This window comes from Pelodiscus sinensis, chromosome 32 (genome assembly GCF_052426305.1).
Source record: "Pelodiscus sinensis isolate ZL-2025 chromosome 32, ASM5242630v1, whole genome shotgun sequence".
Lineage (NCBI taxonomy): Eukaryota > Metazoa > Chordata > Testudines > Trionychidae > Pelodiscus > Pelodiscus sinensis.
The window spans coordinates 9,586,583-9,608,270 of NC_143083.1; the positions used below are offsets into that span (position 1 = coordinate 9,586,583).

At 49.3% G+C, this 21,688-nt stretch overlaps 1 protein-coding gene across 2 annotated transcripts in view; it reads right to left on the reverse strand.

Moving 5' to 3' along the window:
- ATCAY (ATCAY kinesin light chain interacting caytaxin) overlaps positions 1-21,688 on the reverse strand; it is a 48,554-nt gene that overhangs the window by 13,391 nt on the left and 13,475 nt on the right. Inside the window, exons 4-10 of one of the 2 annotated variants that reach the window (XM_006135594.4) lie at positions 18,099-18,320; positions 11,460-11,645; positions 9,706-9,808; positions 8,081-8,212; positions 4,528-4,614; positions 2,918-3,016; positions 2,519-2,554 (exon numbers count right to left, since the gene is read on the reverse strand). In XM_006135594.4, the coding sequence (XP_006135656.2) occupies positions 2,519-2,554; positions 2,918-3,016; positions 4,528-4,614; positions 8,081-8,212; positions 9,706-9,808; positions 11,460-11,645; positions 18,099-18,320 (865 nt within the window). Of the gene's footprint in view, positions 1-2,514; positions 2,555-2,917; positions 3,017-4,527; positions 4,615-8,080; positions 8,213-9,705; positions 9,809-11,459; positions 11,646-18,098; positions 18,321-21,688 lie in introns of those variants that run through there. The other variant, XM_089774957.1, reaches the window with a different exon arrangement.

Here is a 21,688-nt window from a genome sequence, read left to right on the forward strand (position 1 = left end):
TTGGTTTGGGGGTGGGGAAGCCCCTTTGCCCCCTCCCCTTTCCACTAAGCACCCATGCCCCTGGCCAATCAGAGCTTGGGGGCGGAGGAGCGCGTGAAGTCTCCTCCTGCCCTGCCAGGAGCATGCCGCACTTTAAAGTGCGGCATGCTCCTAGCAGGGTGGAGGAAACTTTGTTCGCTTCCCCCGCCTCCAGATCCTAATTGGCCTAGGGGCAGGGGAGTGGCAGGGCCTCTGTGGGCCGGATCAACCCCCTTGGCAGGCTGAATCCAGACTACGGAGGCTCTTTTGCTCACCCCTGAGCTAGAGTCTGGCAACCTTATTTCTGTGGAGTAGCATCTTATCCCCTGGGTGAAGCCATATCCCTGGGAGTTTTGCCACTGATTTTAATGGAGCCAGAACTCAATGCAGAGAAATGCAGGGCTGGCTGGATCTGACCCATAGGCCTGGTCTGCACACGGGTTTTGCACTAGTATAATGATATTGATGGCGGGGGGGTGTGTGTGATTTTTTTTTTTTTAACCAAAATAGGTAGAATTGTGCAACCTGAAGCTATGTCTTCACTACGCGCCTATTTCGAAATAACAGAGTGCGCGTCTACACAGCAAGCCTGATATTTTGAAATAATTTCGAAAGAATGGGCTTCTTACTTGGACTTCCGGACCCCTCATTTCACGAGGAATACAGGAAGTCAAAGGAGCGGTCTTCCTTTGCAGTCCTGCTGTGTAGGCAGCGTCCGAAGCCAAGTTAAGCGAGTTGGACTTCAGCCGCAAATAACACAGCTGAAGTGGCATAGCTTAACTCGACCTGCAGTGTAGATGTGCCATTGGCGTGGACATGATTGCACGAGTTATAAAGGTGCTTTGCACCGATGCAGCCTATTCCCCGTCCTGTTCAGGAATAAGCTATACTGGTATAAGCAACTTTCATACTCATAGACTCATAGACTCATAGACTTTAAGGTTAGAAGGGACCATTATGATCATCTAGTCTGACCCCCTGCACAGTGCAGGCCACAGAATCTCGCCCACCCCTCTTAGAATAATCCTCTCACCTATGTCTCAGATGTGGAAGCCTTCAAATACTTTGAAGGCCCCAACATGCAGAGAGTCCTCCAGCTGTGATCTGTGCCCCATGCTACAGAGGAAGGCGAAAAACCTCCAGGGCCTCTGCCAATCTACCCTGGAGGAAAAGTCCTTCCCGACCCCAAATATGGCGATCAGCTAAACCCTGAGCATGTGGGCAAGACTCACCAGCCAGACACCCAGAAAGACATACCAATCTGCATCAACACTAGAGGTGGGGTGGGCGGGTGTTGATGAACCCCTAGCAGGACAGTGAATTTTTTGGGCAGGCAAGGCCCCAAGAGAGGTAAATTGGTTTTTATTTAAGTACATAGCCACATGTATTTCCAAATATTGGTCCCTTTTTCACTAGCGCCTTCACTGAGAAGGGTCCATTGAACAGGGTGGCTTGCATGGAGACAAGCCTTTTGCTGAAATGAGAATCAGGCTCAGTTATTTCACTGCAGGTTTATTCTGGGGGTGGGGAGGACGGTTTCTGCGCAGTGTTGCTGTGGGGGACAGGTTTTTCCTATTGTCCTGCATCCAGATCCCCTATTTACCACAGGGGAGTATGGAGGGGTGCCAGATACTTTCACACAAAATATCGAACGTGGCAGGAAAAAAATGGGTTGAGCAAAAAAAAAAAAAAAAAAATGGAACCAAAATTGTTGAGCAAAAAAGAAGAAGAAGAAGAAAAAAAGGCACTGCGCCTTTAAATCCCCATGTTCCCCTCTTCCCTCTGCCCCTGACAGACGTGGCAGGGGAAGAAAGTGCCCGCCGGCCTTCCGTCTGAGAAAAACAGAAAATATTTTCTGTTTTTTTTCTGGACAGAGGCCACAAATACTGGACTGTCTGGGCAAAAACTGGACACTTGGCAACCCTAGGAGTATCTTCACTAAAGACAAAGGTGCACGGTAAACTGAAGCTAGCTAACCAGAGGGAAAATCCCAGTGGCGACTAGGCCGTTGGCAAGCTTCACACAAGTACAGAGCAGACAGCCTGGCTGCGTTATCAGGAAGGCAGAATGTACTGGCTGTAACTGAGCTGCCTGGCTGCATCTCTGCCTAGGAGCCCGTCGGAGCGGGGCGGAACATGCCGTCTGCTTCTAGGAACTGCTTGAAGAGGAAAAGCTTTAGGACAGGGGAACCTACGGTCTCTGGCTTGCCTGGATCTGGCCCCCGAGGCTCACGGCTTCTCCCCCGCATTGGGGAGCCTGTGTTGCTGCTCCAGCCCCCCTGCTACCCCACCATGGGGCTGGAGCACACCCAACCTACTAGCCTGGGACCCCTAGGCTCTGGTGGGAGGGGAAGGTGGGGAACATTTTTCTCCTTCTCACTTGTGTGCGGCCCCCGACTGATTTTTTTTTGAAGCGCAGTGGCCTCTGACCCAAAGAAAGGCCCCACCCCGGCTTTAGGACACTACAAGCCCCATCCCCCCCACCCCACTGACTTTTTTACCTTTCTTTCCTGGCTTTGATTCTCTCTTCTTCGTACCTGCAACAAACCAGACAGATGCCTTTACAAGTCGCCATCAGGAAAACGCAGCCTTCGCCCTGAAGGCCACAGAGCTTGGGGCAAGTCCCGGCTCCAGCGGACACAGAGTTAACGCGCTCGCGCTCTCATGTTTCCTGCCCACCGGAATGGGGCCACGCCACGTGCAGAGCGGGGAGGTTTTGCCCAGGGCCAAGCAATGAGTTTGGAGTGGAGCACGGATGAGGCACTGCAGCCAGGCCGCCTGAAGACCAGACCTTGATCCCAGGACCATCCTTCCTCTCCGAAGCCCAGGGGAAAAGGGCCCATGGGAAGGGTGGCCGGATCACACCAGGGTTCTCAGGTGAGAGCCACTGGGATACTTACTGCACGAGGCAGTCAGGAATCTGCACGTGCTCCATAGGGATCATCTGCTCCAGCTCTTCCAGACTGTGAACGTACTGGATCTTACTGATAAACTTCACGCTGGCGGGAAGAGAACAGCCCCCGTGAAGAGCTTATCCCGACATTCCCCTTCCTAGGCGGGTGGCTCTCTGGGCCTGCATCCAGATCCTACTGATGTTTTGCTGTTGATGTCAACGCACTGGGATGGGACCCAAAACAACTCTCAGCTGAAGTGGGGGTCTCCTGCTCCCAACGTAATCCCACCCTTGGCATGGCAACTTTTGCTGGGAGAGGATGGCTGGGGGGGAGGGGGGAGCCAGGTGTGCCTCTCCGATGAGTTTTTACATGGACAGCAGGGGAGGGCAAACTCTTTGGCCCGAGAGCCACATGGGGGTATGGAAATGGAAATGGTATGGCAGGCCAGGAATGCTCACAAAATTGGGGTTGGGGTGAGGGCTCCAGCTGGGGCTGTGGACTGTTGGGTGGGGTTGGGGATGAGGGGTGTGGGGTGCAGAAGGGGGCTCCAGGCTGGGACCAAGGGGTTTGGAGGAGAGGCGAGGGTTGGATTATGTGTGTATGAGGTGTCTGGCTGGGGGTGCGGGCTCTGGGGAGGAGGAGTTTGGGGTGTAGGAGGATGCTCTGGGTTGGGACTGAGGAGTTCCACGGGCAGGAGGGGCACCAGGACTGAGGCAGGGGGTTGGGGCACAGCGTGGGGCTGAGAGGGGGTAGGCTCCAGAAGCAGCCAGTATGTCCCCCTACTCCAGTTGCTTCCTACACGGAAATGCGGCCAGGCAGCCCTGTCTGCAGGCACTGCCCTTGCAGCTACCATTGGTCGTGGTTTGCAGCCAATGGGAGCTGCGCGGGTGCCATTTGGGGTGGGATCAATGCATGGAGCCTTCTGGTTGCCCCAACATGTAGGAACTGGAGGGGGGCCATGCTGCTGCATCCAGGAGCCACACAAAGCCCCGGCACGCACGGAGCACGGCAAGCCCCAGACCTCACTCCCCAGCAGGAGCTTGAGGCCTGGGTTAAAATGGCCGACAGGCCACATGTGGCCTCGCAGGCTGTCATTTGCCAACCCTGATCTACAGTGACCCCTGCTGGGAGAGGCTGGGGATAAGGCATCTGGGACTTCTCAAAGAACCAGAACTCTTGCACCAGCTCGTCCACTGTCTCCCGTGGGGAGAGAATTTGGCACCCGCCCCAAATCAGGATCTGGCCCCGTCATTCCTTTAGTTGGGCTAAGAATTTGACACAAACAAAAACTCCTCCAGCCACGTCGGGGCACCCGCCCCCTCCCAGTCAGAGATGATCCTGCCACAGAAATCCAGCCTCCCTTTCTGGCTGCCTCCGTAGGGTAACAGAGGCACAGGCCTTGCCCGGCTCAATCGGATCCAAGGCCCATCGAGCTTAGTGGCCTCTCTGAGATCGTGTCCAGTCCCAGGGGCTTCAGGGGAAGGTGTGAGAACCTTGCATTAGGCCCAGGCCATGTGGGATAATCACCCCTCACGGCGCCCCTACCCTGCCCTCTCACACAGACTGGTGCCAGGGTTAACAACCCTAACGAGGGGATGTGGGAGGGGTTTGTTCACCTGATGAAAGGCCTGGATATAGCCAGCACTGTCCGGATGAACCACGAAGGGTGCACGATTATCAAAGCCTTCAGGTTTTTTCGTAGCCTGTGGAAAGGCCAGATGGGAGAGGTTAGATACTCAGAGCCCTCTTCGAAACTCCTGGTGTCCCCCCGCCCCGGTGGGACCTTGTGGATTTCAGGGGTTTACTCGGCTGTCGTGGCAGAATGGGCCCATGATATCACATAGGTTAGTGATGGCAAAGGCCAGCTAGAGCATTGCCCTCCCGTCTTTAGCTATGGCGGGCACGTTCCTTACAGTATATTCTTCAGCGCCTTGCCCAGGCCTTGTTTGACAAACAGTAATGACAGGCCGCCCACCCTATCGCTTGGGAGAGGAACAAGAAAATCTGTTCTAGTCTTAAAACAGCCACAGGTTTGTCACACAAAGGGCCTTAGGGGACACCAAGTGCTGCCCACCTAGCCTTTAGGTGCCTAGAAAACCACTGGGATTCCCGGCGCCTGAGTTTGGGGCCCTCTATACAACGAATGAGGAGAGACAGACGCCTCAGAACGGGCATCCCAAAAGCCAGCGCTTGAGGTGGCTCCTTGGAAGCTAAAGGAAACCAGAGGGAAGTGCCGTGTCCTGCCCCTCTCAAGGAGACACGAGTCTCCTTCTGCTCACGATTCGCAGCCGCAAACCCTTCTCTTGACTGGAAGCGCCGACTCGTTTTGGCAAGAATCTGGGCCGTTGTAGCTCTGAGCCCAGTGGTTACTACACTCAGCCGGGCTGTGAGAGAACATGTTGCTGGAGGAGGAGAAGGGATTCGCACCCGGACCTCTCAGGGGAGCACCCTAGTTGCCGGGCTACGGGCTGCTCCGAGGTGGGGAACCCCTCCGGCTCTCCTGTTGAAGCTGTTCCACTGAAACTAAATTAACAGGTCTTGGGGCAGAGGGCCTGGATTTTCCCTCCCTGGCGCGGGTGCTATCGAGCCGTTCTCATGCCAGCTCGTTCTCTCTGGCGTTCCTTATCGGCACGCCATGGCCACTCGAAAACGGAGGCACCCTAACCGATCTGCTCTCTGCAGCACCCCGAAGCCTAACCTCAGAGGAGCTAAGCTGATGGACAAGGAACCTGGCTTCTCCCGTATAAATTAAAATACCATGACTAAGAAATTATTTTTTAAGTGAAGCTACTTCGGATGCACATCTTATCAATCTCCCCTTTGCGCTAGGTGCTGGACAAGCACAGAACACAGAGAGAACCCTGGGCTCAGCGGTTATAATCTAAGTATGAGTAGGTATCCAAGGGATACAAATAGGCTGTGTCTACACTGGCCAGTTATTTCGGAAAATCAGCCGCTTTTCCAGAATAACTTGCCAACTGTCTACACTGGCTGCTTGAATTTCCAGAAAAGCACTTGCGATCTAATGTAAAATCATCAGTGCTTTTCCGGAAAAACGATGCTGCTCCCGTTCGGGCAAAACTCCTTTTCCGGAAAACTGTTCCAGAAAAGGGCCAGTGTAGACAGCAGAGATTTCTTTTCCGCAAAAAAGCCCCGATGGCGAAAATGACGATCGGGGCTTTTTTGCGGAAAAGCGCGTCTAGATTGGCATGGATGCTTTTCCGCAAAAAGTGCTTTTCCAGAAAAGCATCCTGCCAATCTAGATGCGCTTTTTCCTAAAATACTTTTAATGGAAAACTTTTCCGTTAAAAGCATTTCCGGAAAATCAAGCCAGTGTAGATGTAGCCATAGAGAGACGGGGGAGAGGAAGAAAGAATTATCGCTCTAGAACAGCCCTATCCTCTTTAGTTCCTTTACTAGCTTTATGCCTCAAATTGATGTTGACCCATGTCTGTCTCGCTTGCTGTGACGAGTCCCATGTGCTTGTTTTTATTGTATATGCCGTGCAATATAACCGACAGAAGGGACAACACAGCGTCAAAGTCTAATGTGGAAACAATCTGGTGTTTTCCTTGGTTGGCTGATGCTGCATCTGTGTCTTTGTACATAGTCACTCCAGGCAGACTGCAAAGCGTGAATACGATAATCAAGAATAATGACAAGTGAGTGGGAGGAGGAAGCAGGTCGAGCTGCTCCCCCTGCTGGTTCCCATTGGGCGCTGCGTCCTGGCTTTGCCGGTGCGTCACTGTGAGCATCCCTGGTGCTTTGTGGGAGATGTGGAATGACACAATTCTGCTGATTTTGCCCCCTCGTTGCAAGGAGGGATGGATCCCTACCAACCAGGCCTATGGCTCAGCTGTATCTGCTGCTGCTTCATCTGCACTCGAAGCCCCACTCTCTATAGCATGAGAATGGCTCGACAGTGCACACACACTCCCGAAGGGAGAATGGGGAGAGATCCAGGCCCTCTGTGCCAAGACTTGTTCATTCAGTCACAGTGGGGCAGCTTCAATAGGAGAGACTGAGGGATTCCCCGCCTCAGAGGGCTGCTTGATGAATTTGGGTACGTGGCCATGGGCTGGCTCCAACCGCGGAGAGGGCGGGGCCTGGGGTCTAGCCTCCCCCCAGCGTTGTCTGAGGCCAGAGGCAGGCCCGGCCTTAGGCCAAGGCGGTTGCCGTGGGCCCCGCATCTTCAGGGCCTCGCGCTGCTGTGCTGGGTCGGGACCCAGGGGTGGTGATTGGCCCTGGCCAGTGGGGGCTGGGGATAAAGCCCTGATGGAGCCCAGTCTCCTCTCACCATGGGGCGCACTGTGCTCCACCTGCTGCTCCCAGCCCTCGCTGCCAGTGGCTGCCACTTGCTGCCCGGCTTGGTGAGCAGGGCTGGGCTGGGCTGGCTCCCATGGCCCGAGCGACGCTCACCAGGGCTGCAGGCGGGTGGGGCTGGGAGGGGAGCTCCCTGGTCTTGCCCCTGCAGCAGGCTGGAGGGCTGGGGCGGTTCCTTTCCCGCTCCCATTCCCCAAGGCCCTGCCTGCACCGCAGCATCCACCAGCCGGGCTCCGCAGTCCATGTGCCACTTTGAACCCTGCAAGCTCTTTGGCTGGGCCAGGCCAGGGGCTTTGGAGTGAAAACACAGCACAGGTCTCATGGATCCTGGCCCAGCCACTACCGCGTTGCCTGGCAGCAGCCCAGGGTTGTGGCAGCTATTTCAAGGGCTCTCAGCTCCGGCTCCTGCCCGGGTAGCATTGTGACCGGGAGCCCTTTAAATAGCTGCAGCAATCCCGGGCCGGGAGCTGTGAGCCCTTTAAATAGCAACAATTTAAATAGGAGCCCTTTTAAATAGGATCCTGCTGCCTGAGCCACTGCCCAGAAATTCGGTGGCAGGGGCAGCAGGATAGAACTAGAAAGTGGCCAGATGCCATCCGTGGGTCGGATCAAAGTGTTCAGTGGGCCAGATCTTGCCCCTCCCTACTCTCTAGGCAGGTCCTCTGTTTGCATCCAGTCCTAACACACCTCACATGGATGCATCAGAGCTCCAATCAGCTTGGCAGCAGTGGAGCGGAGTCTGCTTGATGCTAAGGGTCTTCTGCATTCTTTTGGCCGTGCCGTAAACTCGGTGTATAGTGCAGGGGCTGACCCTGGAAATAACCCGCCCCCACTGGCCGTCCTCACCTCCTGTCGATCATCTGGTAGCATTTCTTCAGCCAGCCCAGGCCCGGCATCCTCCTGCGGGGCGTGGCTCCGTTTAGGTACACGATCATGTAGTCCTCCGCCACCAGCAGCTCCAAGCTACTGATCACGTACCTGTGGGGTGGAAATCCAAAGCAGCCATGGAGTGGGACTGTGGGGACTGAAGCGCCCGGACATATAGCGGGGTTTCTGGATATATTTGCCCCCAGATACCCCCTTTCCGAGCTCCCCCAGGCTCATCCCTCCCCATCTGGTTGGGACTCTGGGTGTGCCTAGAGGACACCTCTCTGTTGACAGAGAGATGTAGATTAGGCACATCGAAAAGTGCAAATGGGGGAGCCGGGATTTAAATATCCCGTGCTTCATTTGCATAAACATGGCCGCCACTTTTTTCAAGATGGCGCTTTTTTGAGAAAAAAAAAGGCAGTCAAGACGCGATCGTTCGAAAATACAACCCTTTTTCGAAAGATCTTGTAAAGCTGGGAGAAGGGAACGTTCGAAAAAGGGTTGTATTTTCGAATGATTGCATCTAGACTGCTGTTGTTTTTTTCAAAAAAAGCTCCATTTCGGAAAAAAGTGGTGGCCATGTTTATGCAAATGAAGCACGGGATATTTAAATCCAGGCTTCATTTGCACTTTTGAAGTGCTTGATTTGCACCCCTCTGTCGACAGAGGGATGCAGTCTAGACATAGCCTGAGTGTTTGGCCAGGAGAAGCCTCCAAAGAACATTGTACTGAAAATCTCACCCCTCTGTCTTTGTGGATTATGGGATCTGAGGAAGATAGTTCAAATTGCCATGAGGCAGCTTTGCAGCACCCTGGGAGGGGTGAGCCAAGGCCTGGCCTAGGGGTCCGCAATGGGAGTCAACTCATTTTATGGGCACCAGGTCCTTTGCCCAGCAGTAGCCTCAGATGGGATGTTCTGCGGTGGACCAGCACACTTTGCTGGCTAGCCGGTGGGCGCCCATTCGTGCAATATGTGAGGCTGCTCTTAGGTTCCCCTGTGTTGGGTCAGAACTTGGCCCATTACGACACCATGAACAAGTCAGCTAGAAGCCTTCAGCCAGATCGGCTGCTGCACCTCGGTCCTGCGGGCATGGATTCCACCTTGCCTCGGTTCCCAGCTGAGGTGTTCCATGTAAAGTCCTAGCAAGTGGCTCAGAGGGGGTTCCCAGCTGAGGTGTTCCATGTAAAGTCCTAGCAAGTGGCTCAGAGGGGGTTCCTTTCTCGCCTTCCCTCCATCATAACACTTGGCATCGGTGGTGGACTAGCCACTGGGCCAATGAGGCTCATGCCCATGGGCCCCACCCAATTGGAGGGGCCTGTAAAAATGGATGCCCCTGTACCGTGACCTGCTCTGCCTGCCCAACCAGCACATCTAACAGGGAGTGAGATCAGGGTGCGGAGACTTGCCCTGCTTAGCCCGGTACTCCTGCTGGGGTGGCAGGAGCCCCCGGGGGGCAGAGAGGAGCAAACCCCCTTACCCCAATCCCATTTCCCTGGCAGAAGCATCAGGAAGAGGTGGGGGGGGGGGAGAGACTGCAGGCCTAAGGAATAAGAAAGCCCCACAAAACTACAATCTGCCTCTACTTGTCATAGGCACTTACAAGAAGAGGTTCTCCATGATATAATGATAGTCAGCGAGGTTGCTGTCCGGGAGATAGCAGGCAGCAAAGACAATGATGGCATTGAGACCTTCTCCGTAGTACCCTGATAGAGAAAGAGATGGACAGCACAGCCACTCACGTGAGACAGACAGAGGCAGGAGGTCATAATGGAACACCCTCATGGACACCACCCCATCCATAGACAGGCAGAACTCCAAAGGATGAGGGGTTTTGGCCAACTCCCAAGGAAACGGGATTTCCGAGGTAGAGGCCATCTGCTGAGAGAGCCCAATGCATGGTCCTGCCGTGGAGAATTTTACCCAAAGGATGAACTACAGTGGCCTCCCAGATGACCGTAACACGCTCCAGCAGGCCCTGTATTGAAAATTATCAGCTGTTTCAGGGGAATCAGCATCCTAGAACCAGAAGAAATCTTGAAAGACCCTCCAGTCCACCCCCCTGCACTCATGGTCCAAAATCAAAGGACCAGAAGCTCTATTTCAGGTGGTCCCACTGACTCATTGCTTGCCTTGAATTTTAAACGTTGCCACTACCTCTGGTGCTTTAGTATTTGGGTATCTGACTGGAAACACCAGGACCTGGTTTTCAGAGCTACTTAGCTTCCGCAGTTCCAGTTGACTTCAGCGTAAGTTGAAGGTGTCCTGCATCTCTGAGATGGACCAGACCCTCCATCTATTGCTACTGTTCGTTCCTGTATGTTTTATATTATGTAGCCAGGCATTTTAGGATGACAGGCCGATCTGGGTGGAGAATGGTTTTCCCATTCCAAGAAGAGTTTTGCTAATTTATTCTATCCTATCATAAATCAAAATCTTGAAATTTTTGCAAAGGAAAAATCTACAAGAGAACCAGTTCAGGCCAATCAGAACATATGGGTTCAACCCTTTCAACATTTGTTTTACATTGTACTACAAAGTGAGGGTATGTCTACACTACCACCCTAGTTCGAACTAGGGTGGTTAACATAGTCATACGAACTTGCAAATGAAGCCCGGGATTTGAATTTCCCGGGCTTCATTTGCATGTTGCTGGGTGCCGCCATTTTTAAATGTCTGCTAATTCGGACTCCATGCCCGCGGCTATACGCGGCACGAACTAGGTAGTTCGGATTAGGCTTTCTATTCCGAACTACCGTTACTCCTCGTGGAACGAGGTGTACCGGTAGTTCGGAATAGGAAGCCTAGTTCGTGCCGCGGGCACGGAGTCCGAACTAGCGGACATTTAAAAATGGCGGCGCCCGGCAACATGCAAATGAAGCCTGGGAAATTCAAATCCCGGGCTTCATTTGCAAGTTTGAACTAGGGTGGTAGTGTAGACATACCCTACCATATTTTGAAACAAAAAGTCATTTTGAGCCAACTACGGGAAACATTTTGGTCTGAAAATGCCAAACCAGGGCGGTGTGACAATTTCAAAACTTGCTTTCCCAAGGGTTTTCCAAACGAGCGATGCATTGAAACTGGCTCTTTCTGGTGACGTTTTGGTTTTGACCAATGGTCGTTTTTTGACAGAAAAAATTAGTAAAAAAAAAAAATCCCAGCTGGGTCTAGTGATATGAATGGTGCCATACTGAGTTAGCAAGCACCCTATGGATTATCGTCTTTCCATGCTGATGGCTCAGACAACCACTAGCTACTTCTCTTCCAACCCCATTAAGCCAAACAGCAACAGTTTGAAAGAAAGACCAGCCGGCCAGTGCATTTCTGAGGCCCCATGGTCTTCCTAAACCTCACCTCCGTGGGTCACCACTTTCATGTAAGGTTTGATCATCTGCAGGTCAATGCGGTGTTCCTGCTCCCCGATGATCACCGTCCTCCAGAGTCTCCCATTGGCGGCACTGCCGTCTTCCACCGCCCCATCCCCAAATAGGTCTGCGCTGTTCCCCGGCATGTTCTTGGCGGTGGCCACGGGGGTATCATCTGGAAGAGGGAAAGTGGAAGCTCTGGTGAGCCTGGACAGAGATCTAAGGTGCATTTCTAAGCATCGCTGAAACGAAGGGCTGGTCTACACTGAAAACGTACAATGGTGACATAGGGTGTGAACAATCCCTCCAAGCAACACCGTTCAGATGACCTAGCCCCTGGCGTAGACAACACTAGGTAAATGGTACAATTCTTCTGTTCACTAAGGTACTGCCTCTCTAGGTGGATTAACTCCGATATTGGATGAATCCTTCACACCTCTGTGGTGACAAACTACACTGATGCATGACAGTGTTGCAGGTGCAGCCATGCTGCTGTATTCCTAGAATCATAGAATACAAGGACTGGAAGGGACCTCGAGAGGTCATCGAGTCCAATCCCCTGCCCTCATGGCAGGAGCCAGTACTGTCTAGACCATCCCTGATAGACATTTATTTAACCTACTCTTAAATATCTCAGGAGAAGACTGGGAGAGGACATGATAGCGGTTTTCAGGTATCGAAAAGAGTGTCACGAGAAGGAAGGAGAAAACTTGTTCTCCTTGGCCTCTGACGATAGGGCAAGAAGCAAGGGGCTTAAACTGCAGCAAGGAAGGTTTAGGTTGGACATTAGGAAAAACTTCCTGTCAGGGTGGTGAAACACTGGAATAAATTGCCTAGGGAGGTTGTGGAATCTCCATTTCTGGAGATATTTAAGAGCAGGTTAGCTAGACATCTATCAGGGACTCTAGACAGTACTCTAGCCATGAGGGCAGGACATTGGACTTGATGACCTCTCGAGGTCCCTTCCTGTTCTAGTGTTCTATGATTGTATGATATAACCCTAACCTTACTAAAATGGGTGAACTGGAGTGCTGGGTAGTAGATGAGGCCATTGATAATAATACCGCTCCGCACTGGTTGGGGAGGGGTATTATGTTGCAAGAAGGCATGGAGTCAAATACAGTACAACTCTTAAATGACTCAAACAGTACCATGGAATCTCTATGGGTGGAAAGTCCATGGTCGAATAATAGGAAAATAGCAGTAGGAATATACCACCGATCACCTGGCCTGCATGCCGAGTATGAAACGCTCAGGGAGATCAGAAAGGCTACCAAAGCAGAAAACCCAATAATAATGGGGGATTTCAACTATCCCCTTAGGCCTGGTCTACACCAGGACCTTAGTCCAAAATATCCCTTCCGCCCCCCCCCCAAGTTCAAATTAGTAAGCATCCACACTACCAAGCACGTTATTTCAGAATAACGGGCCATGGAATTCAAACTCTGCACTCCTGCTTTTCATCAGGAATAATGCTAAGTCCAAACTTGTACGTCTGAAATAACATTAGTGTGGAGGCTCTGGTGCCATTAATTTGAACTAATTAGTCTCCAGGAGGCCTCCCGCAACTCTCCAGAGGGCTTCCTGGGGCTCTGGGTCTGAGGGAGCGTGTCCACATTAATGGAGCCTGCCTCAGATGACGTTCCATTCTTCCCTGTAGTGAGGACATGCTAGTTTGAATTTGTTAAATCAGGAGTACATAAGTCAAATGTAGTAAATTTGAAATAATTTCCTAGTGTAGCCATGGCCTTCTTGACTTGGAACATGTCTCCTAAGGACGGGCCACAGCAACGCAATTCCTAGACACCATTAATGATTGCTGATTGAAGCAGCTAATCCTGGAACTCACAACGGAGGTGGCAATTCTTTCTTTAGACCTAAATGGCACACAGGATCTGGTTCAAGAGGTGAATGTAGCTGAACACTCAGTAATAGTGACAATAGTGTAATTAAATTGAACATCCGCGCGTGCGTGCATGTGTGTGTGTGTTTGTGTGTGTGTGTGTATGTGTATGTGTATGTGTATGTGAAACACCAAAGAGACACACCACAGTAGCATTTAACTTCCAAACAGAGAACTACACACAAATGAGCGTGGCTCATTTAATGGCAGTCACAAGAGTGAAATGCCTGCAAATTGCATGATTTAAAAAACACTACAACAAAGGCTTAATCTATATGGCTACCCCAAATTAAGAAAAAAACAAATCAGTAAGAGGATCAAAAAGTGCCACCATGGCTAAACAACACAGTAAAAAAGGCAGTGAGAGACAAAAAGAGAGCTTAAAAAAAAAAAGGAAGTCAAATCCTACAGAAGAAAAAGGAAAGGAGTGTAAAATCTGGCAAGTGAAGTGTAAAAATATTCTTAAAAAGGCCAAAAAAGAATATGAAAAATAATTAGCAAATGACAAAAATGAACAGCAAACTTTTCTTTTAAGCACATCAGAATCAGGAAGTCCTCAAGAAAGACAAGGCCATCGCAGAGAAGCTAAATGAACTCCTCACATCGGTCTTCACTAGCTAAAGAGAGAATCCCAAATCTGACCCTTTCTTTTTAGGTAATGGGTCTGGGGAAGTTTTGTCATTAGAGGAGGTTTTGGAACAAACTGATACATTAAACAGTCCCTACAACTGGATGGGATTCACCCAAGGGTTCTGAAGGAAATCAGATCTGAAATTACAGAGCTATTCACTGCGGTCTATAACCTATCACTGAAATCAGCCTCTGTACCGGATGACTGGCAGATAGCTAATGTATTGCCTAATTTTTTAAAAGAGCTCCAGGGGCGATCCTAACAAGTCCAGGCTGATAAACCTCACTTCAGTACCAACAAATTGGCTCAAACGTTAATAAAGAACAAAATGATCAAAGTCATACATGAGCACGTTGGGAGGAGTCAACTCAGCTTTCATAAAGGGAAATCATGCCTCACCAATCTACTAGAATGCTTTGGCGGGGTGGGCGGTGGAGCACCAGCAAACCTGTGAACAAGGGAGATCCAATGGATATTGTGTACTTGGACTTTCAGAAAACTTGGACATGGTCCGGGCTCTTAAGCAAAGTCAGCTGTCATGGGGTAAGAGGAAAGACTCCTCATGCATCAGCAACCAGTTGAAAGATAGGGAATGAAGGGTAGGCATAAATGATTAGTTTTCAGAAGGGAGAGGGGTAAATAGTCGTGTCCCCAGGCCTGCTGACAGAGGGCAGCTAAGGGAGTAACTGCCCAGGGACCTGGATGATTTCAAAGGACCAGGAGGGGCCCTGCCACTCAGGAGAGACTAGCATCCTTGAGAGGTGGCAGACGGACACGGGTGGTTCTGGCTGTGCAGGACTCCGGTCAGAGCTGTTTCCTTCTACTCTGGTGAGTGTGTGAAGGCTTCTCTTAAAGTGCCTTGTTTCTTAGATTTCCCCAGCAGCCAGCTCACACAGTGTCTCTCTCTCTCTCTCTCTCTCTCTCTCTCTCTCTCTCTCTCTCTCTCTCTCTCTCTCTCTCTCACACACACACACACACACACACACACACACACACACACACACACACACACACAGGCCTGTCTCTCACACACCCTATTGTTCCTTCTCTCTTTCTCTCATCCCCATCCACCTCCCACTGTCCAGTCTGTCTCTATCTCTTACACACACACATTGTCCTGTCTTGTGTCACCCTCACCTCCCAACACATATTTGTATTGATTGTTGTTGTTACTCCTCGGGACTTCCTGCAACACACAGCTACTCTCTGCCATTGTATTGTTTTTAAGTGTGCCATTTTAGTGTTTTGGCTGGTCTGTGCATGTTGTAACTTTTATTTCTCCTAGACTTAAATGTAATCTTTTGAGTAGTGAGTTCTACCAGGCCTCAGCTGTCCTAGCTGGAGTGATTATCCCTAGGGTAATTTAAAAATATGCATTTTATTTAGTTTTTTTGTTTCTCCTGGTGGTGCACATCTGCACATGCCTCGGTGCACAGAACAAAATGTAGTCTGCATGTGGATGGAAAAAAATAAGAGGGAACATGCTGGCAGTGCAAATATCATAGGGGGCCCATTGTCTATTCTGCCACGGGCCTGGAATTATTGTCCATGGCCCTGGGTGTCCCCCGAGGGTCTGTACTGGGACCAGTGTTATTTGTCACATTAATAAATGATCTCGAAAAAGGAGTACACAGTGAGTTGGCAAAGTCTGCAGACTAAGCCGACTGTCATGTGTCACAAAGGGAATTCACAAAACCGGGTGGCTGGGCAACACACTGACAGATGAAAGTCAATGTTGGTAAATGCAAAGTAACATACACTGAGAAACATAATTCCAACTCTATGTACAAAAGGATGGGGTCTAAGTTAGCTGTTTCCATTCACGAAAGAGAGCTTAGAGTCACTATAGCTAGTTCTCTGAAAACATCCCCTGAATGGGCGTGGACAGTCAAACAAGCCAGCAGAATGTTAGGAACCATTAAAAAAAAAGAGATAGATAATAAGATAGAAAGAATCATCATTCTACTATACAAATCCATGGTACGCCTTAAATACGGAGTGCTGTTCTGGTAGCCTTGTTTCAAAAAGGATATTGTGGTGGGGTGGACTAGTCCCCAAGGCCCACTGCTGGAAGCTAGAGGCCTTACTGCACCCCGCCGTAGGATGAAGAGCAGAAGAGAGGTCCTCCACGCAGGATAGAGTGGCCACAGCAGAGGCAACCAATCAGGGCCCAGCAGGCTGATATAAAAGAAGCTGCTGGGCCAGGGCCTGCCAGTTCCTCACTGGGGCTTGACCCAGCCAGATCTGAGCTCTGACTAGGAGGACTGCAGCACCTCGGACAGTGCCGAATGTAAGCTGAACTTTAGACCTGGTTAAGACCCGGGTCCAGAGGCAGAAGACTAGCCACAAAACTTTACGCAACCTGAGACAGGGTGTATTAAGAGCCAGGGAGCAAGGTAGCAGCAGACACTAGAGACTCATAGCAGGCAACTGCTACTTACACGGACCCTGGGCCAGGACCCGGAGGAGTGGGTGAGTCTAGGACCTCCCCACCTGCAGCAAGGAGGTATGAAACCCCCCTCTAGAACTGCTGGGCTGAAAATTGCAGATGTAGCTTTGGCCTCTAAGAGGCGCTCACGGCAAGTGACCCCTTTTCAGATATATTAGAATTGGAAAAAGTCCAGCAAAGGGCAACAAACATGATGAGGGGTTTGGAGCAGCTTCCCTAGAAAGAGAGATTAAAAAGACTGGAACAAAATACAGGACTATGTAGCACTTTAAAGACTAACAAGATGGTTTATTAGGTGATGAGCTTTCGTGGGCCAGACCCACTTCCTCAGATCAAATAGTGGAAGAAAATATTCCACTATTTGATCTGAGGAAGTGGGTCTGGCCCACGAAAGCTCATCATCTAATAAACCATCTTGTTAGTCTTTAAAGTGTTACATAGTCCTGTATTTTGTTTCAGCTACACCAGACTAACACGGCTACATTTCTATCACTAAAAAGACTTGTACTGTTCAGTTTAGAAAAGAGATGATGATAGAGGTCTATAAAATAATAAATGGTTTGGAGAAGGAGAATAGGGAAGTGATATTTATCCCTTCACATAATATAAGAACCAGGGGTCACTTAATGAAATTAATAGGCATCAGGTTTAAATAAGGAGGTACTTCACACAGTGCACAGTTAACCTGTGGAACTCCTTGACAGAGGATGTTGTGAAGTGTCACAGATGATAGGCTCTGTGACAGTTTCCCCCACCCATGCCTTATGAGAATTGGCTTGCGAATATGAATATGCATAACTTGAAGATGCTTTATGTAAAACAGGCCATGTAACCTATCAACTTTTCAGATGCAGCCTGCTGAATTTGTGTATCCTATTTTTGTGCATGGATCATTCTTGCATGTGAAGTTAGAAATATGAAGTGTGAATCTGTTCATAGTTCTAAATGTGTTAATGAGGACCATTAGTCATATTTCAGGAATTTAATGATTCAGTAATCAAATCAATGACTTGGGAATGGCCTTGTTTGTCCTGTAAGCTAAGACTGTGATTGGTCCTAGAAAGACATGTGACTGTTCCACCTGGTACTTGAATCCATCTTGAACCTGGTATTTTTCCATGGGGACAGGGGTGTGTGTGTGTGTGTGCCAAACAAAGGATTCACACTCTGGGGGAAAGTCTATTTAAGCAATGGGAAGCCCTTTGTCTTCAGCTGGCTTTTGAAACTGCCTGGCCCACCCTAAGAAGACTGTCTGTCTCACCCTACGAAGATACAAAAGAACTCTGTCACACACACACACACACACACACACACACACTATCCAGTCTACTCACCTCCAGACACATACTTGTATTTATTGTTGTTATTCCTACTTGGTACTTCCTGCAATGCATAGCTATTCTCTGTCATTTTATTTTTTCAGAGGGTGCTATTTTAGTATTTTGACCAGTCTGTGTGGCTGCCAACAGCTGCCAACATGTGCCGTGCCGTCTGCCATTAGCGTGCCAAGGACAAACTGTGTATGAGGGAGCTCTCATCAGAGCCGGGGCTCAGCAAAGCGGAGTCAAAAGAAAGAGGGTTGAAAGCAATTCAAGACAAGCACCCAGGCCCAGCAAAATCCCCTCCAAGTTCGCCTTTTACCTACCTTCCCATTCCAGTTCATTCCCATTGCCCAAGAACTCCAGGGAGTCCGTCTCATCCGGAGTTTCGATGTCATCCACATTAATGTCCAGGTCGTCGGGCGTGTCCAGGAAGTCATCCGACAGGACGGAGCCCTCACTCTGGTCCAGGGAAATGTTGATTTCTGGGGCTATCAGCGTCTTGCGCTTCCGATGAGCCCCGTTAAAGTTCAAAGTGTTAGGGGGAGCTGCAAGGAAAGAGGAACGTAAGCAACTCAGCCAGATCCTGGCATATGAGCAGCAGCCTCCCACCCTTGTGCACTGCGGCATTTTAGCCCCATTTGAAAGGGGGGTTAAACTGAGGCACAGAAATGTTAAGCCCGTGCCCAAGCCAGGAGTGGAATGCAGGTGTCCTGAGTCCCAGCTCTCTGTTCTAATGAGGCCAAACGCAGCTCCATGTTGGAGAGGCTCCCAAAGTCGGGAATTATTACATTCCACCTTCCTTGCCAAGCTGGGCAAGTTATTAAGCCTGAACTTTCTCTGCTCAAAAGTCTCCGTTCCATTCAGAACATTTGCACTAATATAGGCCGTGTCCAGACTCAGGAGTTTTTTCGGGAAAAGTAGCCTTTTCCCGAAAAAACTTCCCCTGCGTCCAGACTCAAGCCGCGTTCTTTCGAAATTATTTCGAAAGAACGCGGCTTTTCTTTCGATGGCGGTAAACCTCATTTCACGAGGAAGAACGCCTTCTTTCGAAAGTTCCTCTTTCGAAAGAAGGCGTTCTTCAATGTAAATAGGGCTTCTTCAAAAGAGAGCATCCAGACTCGCTGGGTGCTCTCTTTCGAAAAAGCGGATTGCTCTTTCGAAAGATCCGCCTGCAGTCTAGACGCGATCTTTCGAAAGAGGCTCTTTCGAAAGATGCTTTCGAAAGAGCCTCTTTCGAAAGAAGCCTGCAGTCTAGACATAGCCATAGTGCCTTTCATTTTTTAAAAAAGGCATTAACTAACTGAGCTTCACAAGCCCCCCAAAACAGGTTAGAAGCACAACCACCATCTTATGGAAGGGGAAACTGAGGCACAGAAAGTCCTGTGTCCACTAAGAAGGAAAGTGAGGCTGAAAATGCTGTTAAAACATGAATAACACTAGGCTGTTTGGGGCTAATGATGCTAGAACCTGTATTTGAGCCTAGTCAAGAAGCTGGATGATTGTTTCCATGCTTTGTTCTCTGGAACCCTGGCACTGACCGATTGGTGATGGTGGTTGGCTGGCCCCCACACCTCCCAGAGATGGGGTATTTATTTTTATCATTGTATGATTCTTAGAATACTAGAACTAGACGTGAGCTTGAGAGGTCATCAGGTCCAGCCTCCTGCCCTCACGGCAGGACTAAGCACCTTCTATTCTAGATCAGTGTTTCTCAACCAATGGCACGAGTCCCCCTGGGGGTACACAAAAGAAGTCTGGGGGGGTACGTCAACACAACTGAAATTGGGAGAAAATGGAATTTTTGTTTTAAGTTTTACAGCGCTTTATTATTTTTGTACTTTTTACACCCAAAATTTTCATCGCCCACCAGGCTACGATTAAATTGTTTACACAAATGTGTTGCAATGGTAGAAAAAATGTTGTGTCTGAAAACTGTAGGTACTGGGGGTACTTACAATTTTTTTAAAGGGGTACTTTATAAAACAAAAAGGTTGAGAAACACTGTTCTAGATCATATCTGATAGATGCCTCTCTAAGCTGCTCTTAACTATCTTCAATGATGGAGATTCCACCACGTCCCTAGGCAATTTATTCCAGTGTTTCACCACCCTGACAGTTAAGAAGTTTTTCCTAATGTCCAATCTAAACCTCCCTTGCTGCAATTTAAGCCCATTGCTTCTTGTTCTATCATCAGAGATAAGAATAATAATTTTTCTCTCTCCTCCTTGTAGCACCTTTTTAGGTACTTGAAAGCAGCTATCATGTCCCCTCTCAGTCTTCTCTTTTCTAAACTAAACAAACCCAGTTCTTTCAGTCTTCCCTCATAGGTCATGTTTTCTAGATCGTTCATCATTTTTGTGGCTCTTCTCTGGACCGTCTCCAGTTTCTCCACATATATTTGAAATGTGGTGCCCAGAACTAGACACAATACTCCAACTGAGGCCTAATCAGCGCAGAGTAGAGCGGAAGAATGACTTCTTGGCTGTGTCTAGACTGGCATGAAGTATTTCCACAAAAGTGCATCTAGACTGGCACGGATGTTTTTGCGCAAAAGCATCCGTGGCCAGTCTAGACGCAATTTTGTGCAAGAAAGCCCCGATAGCCATTTTAGCCATCGGGGCTTTTTTGCGCAAAACAGTTCTTTCCTGTCTACACTGGCCCTCTTGCACAAGTATTCTTGCACAAGAGGGCATTTTCCCGAGTGGGAGTGTGAAAATATTTGCGCAAGAAGCACTGATTTTGTACATTACAAAGTCAGTGCTCTTGCGCAAATTCAAGTGGCCAGTGTAGACAGCTGGCAAGTTTTTGCGCAAAAGCAACTGCTTTTGTGCAAAATCATGCCAGACTAGATGCACCCCTTGTGTCTTGCTCACAACACTCCTGTTAATGCCTTCCAGAATCACGTTTGCTTTCTTTGCAACAGCGTCACACTGTTGACTCAAATTTAACTTGTTGTCCACTATAACCCATAAATCCCTTTCTGCCGTACTCCTTCCTAGACAGTCATTTCCCATTCTGTATGTGTGAAACTGATTGTTCCTTCCTAAGTGGAGCACTTTGCATTTATCCTTATTAAACTTCATCCTGTTTACCTCAGACTGTTTCTCTTGTTTGTCCAGATCATTTTGAATTTTGACCCTATCCTCCAGAGCACTTACAACCCTTCCCAGCTTGGTATCATCTGCAAACTTAATAATTGTATCATCTATGCCATCATCTCATTGATGAAGCTATTGAACAGAACTGGTCTCAAAACAGACCCCTGAGGAATCCCACTTGTTATACCTTTTCAGCAGGATTGTGAACCGTTAATAACTACTCTCTAAGAACGGTTATCCTGCCAGTTATGCACCTACATTAGGGTAGCCTCATCTAAGTTGTATTTCCCTAATTTATTGCTAAGAACATCATGCGAGACCATATCAAATGCCTTACTAGAGTCTAGGTATACCATGTGCACTGCTTCTCCCTTATCCACAAGACTTGTTATCCTATCAAAGAAAGCTATCAGATTGGTTTGACATGATTTGCTCTTTACAAATCCATGCTGGCTGTTACCTATCACTTTATTGTCTTCCAGATGTTTGAAGATGAATTCCTTATTTATTTGATTCATCATCTTTCCTGGTGAAGCGAATTAAACATCAGCCTGTGATGAGGGAATACCTGTGGTCTCAGTCTGGCTCTGCCACTGATTTCCATGCAGGACCTTTGCCCTGTCACTTGTTCTTGCAAATCCTTTCTATTAAGCTAAACATGCCTTTCTTCGCCTAGGAGAAATCTAACATCAGCAGCCAACCCCAACGAAAGCTGCAGAGATCAAAGCACAGGGCTGAACAGAACAACTTTTACTGAATGGATAAACTAACCTGAGCAAGTGAAGGAACAAAGGTGTTTGGGGCCACTAATGTCA